The sequence below is a fragment of the Aythya ferina genome, assembly GCF_964211825.1.
Source record: "Aythya ferina genome assembly, chromosome: 1".
NCBI classification, from domain to species: Eukaryota; Metazoa; Chordata; class Aves; order Anseriformes; family Anatidae; genus Aythya; species Aythya ferina.
Genome location: NC_140296.1, coordinates 31994782 through 32008266, shown reverse-complemented (window position 1 = coordinate 32008266; position 13485 = coordinate 31994782). Strand labels below are relative to the sequence as shown.

The 13485-nt window shown below is 35.3% G+C and overlaps 1 protein-coding gene across 1 annotated transcript in view; it reads right to left on the bottom strand.

Moving 5' to 3' along the window:
• Window positions 1–13485, bottom strand: part of VWA8 (von Willebrand factor A domain containing 8) — a 192288-nt gene that overhangs the window by 134528 nt on the left and 44275 nt on the right. The window contains exons 10-14 of the mRNA XM_084510032.1: window positions 11031–11162; window positions 8952–9086; window positions 8784–8861; window positions 2566–2726; window positions 1252–1365 (exon numbers count right to left, since the gene is read on the bottom strand). Of these exons, the coding sequence (XP_084366158.1) occupies window positions 1252–1365; window positions 2566–2726; window positions 8784–8861; window positions 8952–9086; window positions 11031–11162 (620 nt within the window). The remainder of the gene's footprint in view (window positions 1–1251; window positions 1366–2565; window positions 2727–8783; window positions 8862–8951; window positions 9087–11030; window positions 11163–13485) is intronic.

The window sequence follows — 13485 nt, the reverse complement described above, 5'->3', positions numbered from 1 at the left end:
CTTTACTCATAAAACAAATGCTGGAAATGCCCATCTAGCTAGCCGTATGGCTGCAGCAGCCTGTATACAAGTAGCAACAAACAGGCTTAGATTACATCATATCTTCCAAAAAGTAAGCAAATAAATAAATGTGAAAGAAGACTTTAAATTTAAAATGAAGTTCTTAAAAAACAAAAAACAAACAAAAAAAAACAACACACACCCCCTCTCACAAAACTCAATGGTGCAGTATTTTAGATCAAAGGGGAACCAGAAATAGCAAAACAACTATGCAATAAAAGAAAAACTACTTTTTTAAAGTCGTAGTTCTAAAGGGTAGACTATGAAGAAGATCAAAGCAAAAAAATTGTACTGAGCATGACAATTAAGAGAAACAGGGGGGTGGTACATACGAAGAGTTTGCACATCACGAGTGCATCCCTACCAGAACTGAGAACGTCTCTGGAAAGCTTGGGAGCACACACATCTTGCAGTGCAAATGTGAGCACAGTCATCTGACACTTCAAATGTTTTTTTTCGGAGATTTGAGCCATTTAAAAAACACAGCACGTTTAGCTTCTTAGATACTGCTTACTTTGTATATGCCTGAATATTAGATCGTATTTGTCTTAGAGTACACTCTACAGTATCCTTCCCAGTAACTGCAGTTTGTCATCAGTGTTTGACTATATATCAGGAGTGGCAATCGGAGAGACCTTTTCTATCTGTGGAATGTTTTTAGCAGACAAGTGGAAGTGAAGAAACAAAAAGCATAAGCATAATGGGTCCCAACCCATCCTTAGGATTTCCTGCTCCATATTAGTTGTAAATTAAATACCAGCTTTCTAGTTAATGAAGAAAAAGGAAGTAACAAGCTATATTTAATTTCAGTTTAGCTTTATTTTCAGGTGCTGTTAATAAAATGTTCCAAAATTAAGACTTATATTCTTTTACATCTATATTTTTATGTACTTACCATTTCTCTTCAATTTCTAACTCCTCCTTGTTGAAGGATATTTAATGATTTTCTCTTAGTTTGAGCACTCTAAACAGGATATAATTTTCTCATACCAAAAAAAAAAAAAACCAAACACCCAAACAACAAACCATCACGAGGAAACTGGCGTTTAAAGTATGCCCTCTTAGTGATTAAAAGGTATCATTTTAAGAGGGAAGCATTTTGCAAGATGTTTTTGTAATAAAATAAAGGAGATCAAGTGCTCTACAGGATGAAAAGCTGTTTGCATTCTATAGTCATAGCCAACACTTTACCTTTCCTGTAGTTTCTCATCAGTGATCTGTAATTCTTCTTTTAAGTTCTGATACCTGTCTTCTCTTAATAATCTGGTGCCATCATAGAGGGTCAGTTCTCTGTCATGTATTAGTCTGTTTGAAAATAAAAGATACGCTTTATCTAGCCTTTAATTTCCTTCTATAATGCTTATTTCAACCAATACTTTTTTAATAAAAAAAAAGCTACCTCAGTTAACACAGGTCATTGTAAAAAAGAAGTTATAGCAGTTTAAGATGCATCCAGGTGTGAAGATAAAGTAATTTGCATTAGTAAATAGTTTCAATGCAAAGTCAGTTAGTAAACCTTGATTAAATAGAAAATAATGAGAAAATGAAAGAAAAAAAATCTTTCAAATTAAGTGATATTAAACAGCCATTTAGTCATACTGGTACCAAGTAATATACTTCTGGTTTGTTTCCTGAAGCAACATATTTCAATCGGTTTTAATGAGTAATATACATAGAGACACAGCTTTTTTTTTTTTTTTTTTGTAATGCAGACATTGATTATATGTATGTAGATACAGCACATGCATGTGTTAGAAGAAAAATCAGAAGGTAAAGATAAACTGATTTAAAAAGAGAAAGAACAGGCTAGCATTCTTTCTTCTGCCTACTCTCCTCTGTATATATACAATAATCAAATTCATAAAATGTTTTTGCTACAACCTGCTTTTAAAGCTAATTATGTCCTGTAAGTTTATGAATGGCATTACATAACTCAGGTCAACAAAGTACAAGAAATATTTGACCTGATGTTACAGATTATTATTAATATAGTATCTGATATTACTACTTTTGCTTCTGGGAAGTTTAATTTATTTTTTTTACTGAATTGTGAAATAATATTCCGAAGGAGTTCTTTTCAATCAAAATAAAGAATGCCTTTACATGTAACTAATGATTGCATTTTATTTAGCAGCAGAATGCATTCACAGTATTTTAAATATTTTCTGACATCTTGCATTTTCAAATCATTGTGCAAATATTACTAATTTTTAGATTTGATAAGTGTAGAGTAAAACCATTCTTCAATTCAGACTTACACACTGTATTTACAGAGAGCTGAAATTTTCTGTACTGTTAGACTTCTAAAGAACATAAAAGAATTGCTTCTGCTTTCATGTATGTAAAGACTGAATGTTATATGTTCTATCAAACTTGCTCATCTTGATTTTTACAGTATTCTGAAGTTATGAACTCATATTCACCAGAAGAAACTTAATTTCTCAATAGGCATGTGCTCAGTAAGCAGATGATGTGCATGCAACTTATCCATGCTTGTATCCTGACCTTTGAAGTACAGCTAGAGTGCCAGGGTTAATTCGATGAATGCCATCAAGAATAACAAGCTTTCCTTCCAGGGCAGCAGTAACAAGCGGCGATGGTCTCCAAGCAGTGTCCCCATTAGGAAGAGTATACCTCTGCTGTAGCAAATCTCTGGCTGTCATGTCCTGTCAATTCATCAGAAGAATATATTTATACTGTATTGCATTCTTCTACAGGTACATGCTTTCTCTTTATAAAACTACATTTTGCTTTTCCTGACAATATACCCAAAGAAGATTAGCAGGAAATCTCCAATTACTTTTTGAAAGAGTATTAGAAACATGCACACATGCACACGAACATTCACACACGTGTTATGTTAAACAGTCTTTGAAAGTTCTAGGCTTGCCAGTATCACCTCATTGACCCCTCTGAAACTAGATAAAAAAGACTTTTTTATTTTATTTTGTTTTTGTGGTGTTTTTTGTTTTTTTGTTTTTTTTCCTTTGCCTTAAACATAATGGGAGCTCATGAGAACTTGTACAGTTTCGTGTACAGAAGGGGGCAGCAAGTTACACCTGGCGCAAACAGAAGTCATTCATTTTATATAGAAGAAATCGCCTGAAGGAGCAAAGACTTCATCATTAATCCTAAAGTAACATCATAACACAAAAGAGCGTGACATTGTACTTCTTAGAAGAAAAGTACAGCGGAAGCTCGTCAGAGAAGAAAGGACAGGATAAGAAAGGAGCCAGTAACAAACACAATACCAAAAGTATGTAGAGCATCACAAAGTAAGACTTGGGGAATAAATTGCAACCAAAGACAAAATCTCGTATAGCCTCCAGTATAAATATTTTGAATGTTCCATTACAACAGGTATGCACTACAGCAACAAGGATGTAATAGCAATTTTGTGGCCTGAAAGATGAAATTCCTTCCTCAGTCTGTGCTGTGAACAGAACTTAACCTAAAATCAGATGTGAAAAATATTTGCTATTGTAGCTGTAGCTTTTGCATATGTCCTTTTCACAACTATAAACCCTCTGAAGAATAAAAATAGAATACATTACATCATATGGCCTGAATCATTTCCTCTTTCTGCATTTCCTTAAAAGCCTTAAAATAACAGGACAAAGTCTGATTCTTTCAATATAATTTTTATAATTTAGAGCCTCACATTCAGATGCACAAAAACAGACAGTGTTTTTATTATTATACTTCTGTTTTTTAATGCACTGTTTGTGCATTCTACTGTTCTATTAGTGACTTCATAGACTAAGTAAGCCACTTTTAATGAAAGCCAGAGAAAAAATTAAGTATTTTTAGGACTTGTATCAGAAGTGTGTACTCTGTAGTTAGCAAATGCTGTATAAGTGAATATTCAACTAACACAACTTCTGACAATTCACCTCTACACACATGAAACAGCAACCAATGTGAATTATCAGAAGCCTAATATGCTATGCACAATGTTGTCTATCTGTAATTCCAGCAGCTTGAGAACCACGCATTAGTTTTCTCAAGATAAACTCATAAGTGTATTTTGCTGCAAAAATATTTTTTGAAATAAAATGAATGTTTATATCTTTATTTAAATGGATCCATTAGGTTCAGTTTAGTGATGAACTGAAATGAAGCATCATTAACTTAACGCTTGCCCAAGCTCTGTAAGGGGTTTGTTTTCATACAATCATTAAGGTTGGAAAAGACCTCCAAGATCAAATACGTTTTTAATGGCAACAATTTACTGCTTCTATTTATTTACTCTAAATTTATTTTTAATACATAATATTATAAATATAATGTTATGAGATATAAAAAGATAATATTCTGCCACTAGAAATTCTTCCCTTTAGAGGGGAGATGACAGAAAGGTATGAATCACTTCCTCACCCAACCCCACTCCTCCACCACCACTTAAGCAAAGCAATTGCAAAATTATACTGCCTTATGAAACAAAATTTTTATTTTCATTTCTAACCGTCATTGTGACTCAGCATATGCTTTATTGCATTGGTTACTTTCTAAAATACCTCATATACCAGGAAAAAAGTAAGTTCAGGAGAGAACACAAGCAGGGTAACTGCTTTCCTCCCTTTTGCAGCTATAGCAATCCAAGCCTCCCATTTAGCCATTTTCCACGGTTCTCCGTGCTAATCATGTTCTTGGCAATTATGAGGTGAAAAAGCTCTGTTTCCTGCTTTTCATGCCAGTTTGGACTCACATTTTGTTAATATTTCTCAAATAAAAAATTGGAAGGAATTTGTAAAGAACAATTATGAAGTCATACCAAAAAAAAAAAAAATCCTAGAAACAAAAACATCACAGTACACAAACACAAGTGATGTGCTTAAAAGATTGCTTTTGCTGTGGAAGAGAGAAAGGAAGAGCAAGTTGATGGAAAATTGTTGTAACATCACTTTGAATACTGCTTTTTTAGCCCTAAAAATTTAGGAGGAGAGATAAAAATAAAAGCAAAATGTTTTATTTTAAACAATTTAAAACAAAAGTTATCTAGCTACAGTACACAAAACTAGCTGGCTGCTGCTTTTCATTTGCTGTTCCTTAACTGCAGTAGGAGAACTTAAAAACAAATCCTTCCTAATCAGGATGAGTTTCTTTGGCAGGAATTTGCCTACGTGGGATTGTATATAATCAGAAATCTGTATAAGGATGTCAAAGATCACGAATTAGACAGGAATTGTTCAGTGAGACAACTGTTAGGGATGATCTACGTGCTCAAAACATTTAGGAACCCTTGGTTTAGATACATTCAATTCTAACCTCACGACATAAAAGCTTTCGAGATTTTTCTGTGAAATCAATAGAAAGACCTTCACACTATTCAAATCAACTTTGGATGTAAAGGATGAATCAAACATTAGCACAATATGGTCTGTCTCAAAAGAGCCAGAAAGATATTTTTTGAAGTAAAATAGAGAAATCTGTTCCATTAAACTTCTCATAGCCTTCATTGTCAATTACTGTATCAATTAATATTTAACATTGCCCCTGTCATTAACCTATGCTACTACTTTGCTGTGCGAAGCCACTGATGTGTACAACAACACATCAAAACAACAACAAAAGCATCCTTAGAATATAACAGAAGATGCATGGCTTAGCTGCAATCATTTTTTACACATGGCTTCCTGTAAAAACTTCTGAGATTTTCTAAGATACTGCACATAGGAAATAGATAGATGCATAGAGGCACATTTGGACATTATGTAGTCATGTCTATGTCTACACAATTTATAATTTATACCAAAAATATAAAAATATTTTATAAAAATATAAATTCTAATTTATACCAAATGCTGAGCTCACAAATATTCATTTTCTTTCGCCTTAGCAATGATGTTTCGTATCACCAAAAAGCCTCTATGAAAACCCTCTGCCCTTTTAACTCGATCAAATCCTGGTGAAACCAAAGGAAAGGTTCACTTCAGTAGAAAGTGCTTCAAATCCCTGACCTAGATTTTATTTCAGTAGGAATTACAGACCCTTTGCAGGAAAGATGTTTAGTGAGTAACCAGTTTCTTCAGCAGCTCTTCCTCCTATCATGCATCTCCAAAAAGGAAGTCTTCTGCTCCTATTCAGTGAAGCCATACTAATTAAAGGTAGGATGTTGAAAGATAGTGGCCATATTTTTAAGCTTGCAGGACCAAATAATTGCCTACTTTTGCTGGTGAGTACCCAATACCACACTGTGTACAAAAAACAAGGGTTAGGGTGTGTTTGTCCTTAAGTGGGTTTGTTGAGATGCAAAAGTTCTTTTCCTGAGGCGATTTAAAAATATGTTTACGTGGATAAGTGCAGGGAGAAGTACAACACAGTTCTCACCCAGAAGTTATGCACCTGTCTTAACATACAACTGTACACGAGGTAACAGGTGCTGCTGGGAAGCCAAATGTATTACCACGAACACAACCTAGCACTGATGGGTTGTGTAGCTTTGGATCCCAAATGTGCTCACAGCTGGGCAGGTTAAGGCATAAGAAAAGAGCTCCATTTATACAGACCATTTCAGTGTCTGCATCTTTATAAGCTAAAGGCATTCTTGGGGAAGGAAAAGCATTGGGATCCTGTCTGGAGAGGTTCTCACCATTTCAAGAAAACATAAAATGGACTTTTTCTTCTTTCATCACCATTAATCTCTCTCTTTTCTGTTCTTTTTTGTCTGTTTCAACCCCTCAGTGTCACCACCCCTTTTTGTCAGCGTCTCTTCTCTCCCTACATGCCATTGCAAATCCAGATCAGCTTCTGTTTCCTCCTTTGAAGGTCTCCAAGCTGCCCAGGAAAAAATTAAATAAGCAAAGGACAGGGAAGAAAGAGACCAATATATTGCGTTACATCTCAGACTAGCGTTCCCCTACATTATTGCCTATTATCACTTATGACTGCAAGCCCTTTTGCAGTCATATTTGGTGCATTTTGGCTCCCAAGGTCATGGAATACCCCTGACTTCATATTTTATTTGAGAGTAGTTTCATTACTCAAGGTTATAAAGAAAACCTTACATGTATGATCCCTACTGTAAAAATCAAATTCAGTCACTCCACTTTTCAATCTCTTTTTTTTTTTTTTTTCTATTTATGTCATGAGGTTGTAGTTCACCAAGATCTAAGACTGAACAACACTCTCCAAACAAGTACCAAGTGACCGCTGCCTACAGGAGATCACTGTTAAGCAGGACAGACCTCAGGGTTTTCAAAAAACTCTGGTGCTGTGAGACAGTCTGAAGTGTTGTCTGGATGAAACCAAGGGGAAAAAACCCTAAATGTAGAGCATGCCCACCACTCCGAGACAACTGACAGCTCCAAAAAACTTAATTCCCTTAATCTGTACGCCCAATCTGTCTAGAACCGTTCCTGCTTTTTCTATCTTTGTAAATACTAAACTTTAAATTTTACTCAGTAAAAACGTTTACTCTGCCATTACCTTTTCAGCTACTGTAAATTTCTTCCTCCAACTCAGCTACAGTAAGATAATCTTGTCACCACCTTCAAAGCTCACGGAGGAGGCCCTTTCCTCATCATTTTATCCCATAACTGCCATTCTAAGGCAACTAAGCCAGTGTGTCTCATGAAAAATATAAACACGTCTCTCCAAAATTCATTTTTAAAGCTACATCTATACTAAGGCCCCTTCCACAACATAAATAAATTAGGAACAGATAGGCTAAGAGCTTGAAGATTACTGTTTGTTTGCTATAGCACTGACAAATAATGAGCACCATTAATATTAATTCAATGTAATATGTGTATATCACATGTAAACACCATCTTCTCTACTGCAGTGCAGTCCCACCATAACTGTAATCATCAGGCTAAGCAAAAATGCAGAAAAAAAAAAAGGAAAGGCACAGAAATTACAATATTGTTTTAAATTCCACGTGATATGCATCAGAAAAAACAAACTTGTAAGAGGACACAGACAGGAGAAGAAACTAAAAAAAAAAAAGAAGATTAAACCTACAGAATGTGAAAAATAAAAAATTCCTCAGAAGGATTTAAAAGAAGCTGTCTTCTGTAACAATAAAAATAGTTTTAATCATGGTGATACATTATAAAATTAAATAGTATAAGGGAAAAAAAAAAAAAAGTATAGGTATTCTAGAGAATTCCAATATACATGAATTACAAGAGGTCACCACTCTGGTCTAAAGGCAGGAAACATACTTCAAAAGGAGAAAAAAAGATCTGAAAAGGAGAAGATACAGAGGACAAAGTTTTCTTTATGACACTCAGTCATGCCAAATCACAAAACGAAATGTCAGTTCTCTGTGGCTAACAGAAAGATCACTGTGATAAATAAACAAAACATAAGTAGAATCATTTAAGTTATGTATCTTTCTTTTGTATTCCCAATGAAGTCAAAAAAATTAAAGTAAAACAGTATCGGGGCTAATTTATACGTAATAATGTTGAATTAATATATATTATATATATTAATATATGTAAGCAGAAATAGTACCCCCCCTCTGTTTAGGTCTACAATAAAATGGGATTATTTTAGATGAGCATTCTAACCAATTAAAAAATGCTCTAAAATGATCATAAAACTTTGCTATCTTTGAAGTCTTTTCTATCCTCTTTTATTTTTAAATGTGTATTGGTGATTATCAGTGATTTTAAAAGCTGCAGCTGTATATGAAGATGACATTACACAGAGAATCTGTGCGTTGTATTTTGGATCATATTTACAGCATGATCATCAACCAATGGTTTACTTACCTGATACAGCATGATTGGTTCTACGCTGTATCCTAGTATATCAGCAAATTCGTTAGCGATAACTGTTTTGCCACAGCCCTAAAGAGTTAATAAATAAATAGATAAATAAATAAGATTTCATTGTAAGGAACATGTGGAAAGGAGGGAAAAATAAATTTAAATTCTTACTTTTCCTCCAATTAAACACATATCTTTAACCATGTGGGATTGCATCATTTCTGCCAACAGCTGATCATGGCTAGAAGTCCTTACGAAAGCTTCTGATTGAGAATGCTGTTTTAACATCCCGGTCCCAGCTGGAACCTATAAGGAAAACAAAACAAAACAAAACGCTAAATAAGCTATATTGTGATAGCTCTAGGATTGAATGAGGACTGAGTTACACTTTTCCAAAAATACTGTAATATTTTGCAGATGATGGTCATTATCAAACCTAAAGCTTTTGTTGAAAAAAAAAAAAAAAAAAGTTGTATAATTTGTAATAAACAACTTCCTCTACATCTCCTACTCCCACTCTTAACGGAAAACAAAACAACAAATCAAAACAAGAAAACAAAAACATGAACCAATTCAATTATGGTACTGGGGTGTGCAAAGAACTTGAGGCTGCTTATCCTGGAGACAAAATATTAGAATCACTGGTATTTATTGCTTGTCAGAGAAAAACAAATGGGAAGGAAAAATTTGAAAAAAAAATCTGAAGGGGCTACAGAACTTTGGAGAGCAAAAATATTCAATTATCTTCCACATTAAGACACTCGCTCTGCCTCTCGTTCTACTGGGAATTGTTTCATCTTCAAACTCCTACTGTCCTCCTGTTCCCAAAGAGACACTGTGCAGACATATTTTCAGACGGCATCATTTACATGTCAGATGAAAGCAAAAATCTTCCCCTCAGAAAAAGTCCAATCAGATCCTTACAGATTTAAATTTTTCTGACAAATTCCTCTTTGCTGCTCTTCCCCTTTTCATTGTCATGGTACAAACTCTCTGAAGATATTCCTCACCAATGTTAAAACAATCTCTTTGTAACTCCCACTAATTCACCTTCTTTTAGAGACTCTCCAGCCTCCAGATTCAACATTAAATTCAAGTTCTTAGATCAGTGTCTGTTTCCTGAATAGAACCTCATTTCACCACCTAGCGGGTCATAAACTTCTTCGGAAGAAACTCAAACTAATCATATTTGATGTGATTACTTTTGTTCCATTTTCCCAACATCCTGTGTCAGAACATTACCAAGCACTCATTAGATTTTATTTGAAGTATAGACAGACTATTGCTATATTAAAGAAAAAAGGGAAAGCAGCACCAAGAGCATCACAAGTACTCTATTATTCTAAATTACTTGCTTTTTTATTGCATTAGAGATTTTCCTTTCATCCATTTTTCAGCACTTGCTTTATCATGATATACTTAAACTTGTACTTTCCTACATGTGACTCATTTATATAAAAATAAAATATTTCTTATCCATAATCTTATTGCTTATCAACATGCTCTAATAAATCATAAAATCAGAGAACAGTTGAAGTTGGAAGGGACCTCTTGAGATCATCTAGTCAAACCCACCTGCTGAAGTATGCACAGCATCATGTCCAGGCAAGTTTTGAGTATCTCAAGAAAAGGAAATTCTACAACCTCTCCAGGCAACCTGTTCCAGTGTGCCACCACCCTCAGAGTAAATATGTTTTTCCTCATATTCAAATCGAACTTCCTGTGTTTGAGCGTGTGCACATTGCTTCTTGTCCTTACACAGGGCACTAGTCAGACCCCATCGCCTTGACACCATCTCTTCAGACATCTATATACACCGATAAAATCCCTTCTCAGTCTTCTCTTCTCCAGGCTAACCAGGCCCAGCTCTCTCAGCCTTTCCTCATAAGAGAGATGCTCCAGTTCCCTAATCATCTCCATAGCCCTCAGCTGGGCTCTCCTGTGGCTCCATGTCCCTCTTGGACTGGGGAGCCCAGAACTGGACACAGTACTCCAGGTGTGGCCTCACCAGGGCTGAGCAGAAGCAGGAGCATAACTTCTCTTGTCTGGCTGCCCATACTCTTTCTAAGGCATCCCAAGGATACCACTGGCCTTCTTGGACACAAGGGCACGTACAAAATGAAATAAAATGTTACACTACCAAAAATTAAATATTCAGTGCAAATGAGTTTCAGTACCAAGTGTAACTGTTAAATTCCTGAGTAAGTTTATGATAACAAAATAGAGTTTTATGAATATATGAATTCTTACCTGGAATGTCACTTCCTTTTCACCAATCTGGACCGTTACATCAGCCTTGAAGGGTTTGTTTCCTGGCACACTTTCTACTTTTGTAATCCTTCTTGGGCGCAAATGGCTTTTTGAGTCTTGAAGCTCAAAACGCTGTAAAAATAGAGGTTTGGAGGAATTAATTATTAAATACAATTTTCTTGTTTAAATCTGGTACTTCCAATAACAGGGTCAGAAACATACTCAATATTAATTTCCTGTGAAGTCCTAAATCCATTTACTTAAACTTCACTTTACTTCACGTACCTATGTTCACTTTCTTGACAGCCTATATATTTTACATATTCATTAAAACTGAACCAAAAAGACCTACCATTTACTTATTCTGACTGTAATGACAGATGTAAATTTAAAATGACATACAGAGACTTTGCAGTCTTATTCAGACTGAAATTATAAGAGAAATGGATGATAGACTTTAGCAAATGCAATAATAGAACACCTACCTTTGCAGGCCATTATAACCAACTGCAGATTTCAATTTCTGGCTGCCAATAAAAATAACCATCAAACATTACATTTATGTAGACCCGCAGCCTTATCACATGGCAAAAACTGAGGATAACCTGTACAAATTAAGCCTTCACAGCATGTTCTTGGTATAACAAAGATAAAGAAATAGACTTTTGTCTTCCCAATCTCCTTTTGAGCATTGTACTGTATTTTATGCTGTATAGAGAAAGCATGAAAACCATTTAAAAAATCCTATAAAAACTCTATTTTGTTGCGAAGGGGAAGTCATTATCAGGGGGGCTCAAGCACCAAAATACCCCACTAAAACTACTGAAGTCATGGTGCCAACAGAGTGAAAGCTGAATCAACAGGAGAAAAAGAAGTATCAGTCCAACTCCTTAAAAGAAAAGTTAAACAGAAGTCACTAAAGTGAAATAATTCTTAAAAAGTATGTGGTTTTATTACTACTAGTATTCACAGCACTGCCTATTAAAGTTTAGAAAGAAAACTGAAATGCATTCATACAGACACTTTGGCTCTTCATCAGTTTGTAAATTTCCACTCTGGAGCAAAAGCCGATATAAATTTCCAGTTTAAACTTGAGTTTAAGGTACATTTACTTTAGCGAAAGACTGCCCCAAACTGTATTTTTAGTATAACAGCTTCAGATGCCATTAAATATTTATACAGCAGCAGCAAAAACGAATGCCTGAATCATAGTAGTACCTCATCCTGTGATTCGAAGAAATGCGCAAACTATGGTTCTGTGAAACGAACTGCAGATGTTCTCACTCTCACGTTCATTAGGAAATTTTAATATTCTTGGTAATTTAATGGCATTTTTGATGGGGTCAAATCTGCTTGTACACAAAACCACAAACTGTACACTAAAATCCCCTACTCAGATACCAACAGAAGAAGTAACTGAGCAAGCAGTAAGGTTATCTGTATCAGCAGCCTCTGTGTCAATCAGTGATGATGTGAAGACAGCTGTAGCAGGTCTTGGGAGCCTAAAATTCTGAAGGTGATTTTATGTATTTATTAATGTTGTTGAGGGTCCTACAGTTCATCTTTCAGACCCCAAAGCAGGGTCAAAAATTGAAAGATAGCTGTCATTCTCTGCAGATCTTTACTGAATTTGTGTGACACATTTGAATCATCACTTTTTAGCACAGACATGCCGCTGAACTGGATAATTTAGTAATTAAATAAATTACCACATTTACACCTGGACAGGAGAAGCAAACAAACAAGACAACTCTTTGTGGCTTTCAGGATGCAACAGACCTCTCTGCTGTAGTTCTTTTAGAATTACAATAGCTAGATATGGAATCAGAAAGTGGCATGAAATGGATGAACAGCACATCGAGTTTGTCTGAGCCGGAAATGACTTCCTCTATATAGAATCCAAGTTGATAGTTGCAAAGGAAAAAATGTTTGTGGCTTGGAAGGACAACTATTGAGTACATTCAGTATCAGTAAGTTTGGGATACACTTACTTGGAGAACCAGAAATGGGCAGCCGCATTGCCTCAGACTCAAGAGGAAAGAAAAAAAAAAAGAACAAACTAGCCACCTAAAACAAGAGAAGAGGTTTGGCACTCCATAACCATCAGGCCACATTCTGCATGCCTAGAAACATATGAGAATAGGCATGCTATGAAAATCAAAACAAGGAATAAGAGGACTTCTGAACTCTTGGAAGTATCTAGTGATCAGTACTATCTCAGAAGGGAAACTGCAAAGAATACTCTGGTGCTCCACCTGGTCAAAGGAACAGAGAGGTTAAATGAGACATATTTGCAGATAGCCACTCTGTTGAACCCACAGGACAGCAAAGCTGTTCAAAAAGAGATGTGCAGGCATCCAGAAGCAACTGATCTTTGCTGAAGATTCTCTTCACCGGAGGGAAAAAGGTTTTTTCAAGCAAGAAGGAGACTGAACTGTTTTACAAGCAAACTCTG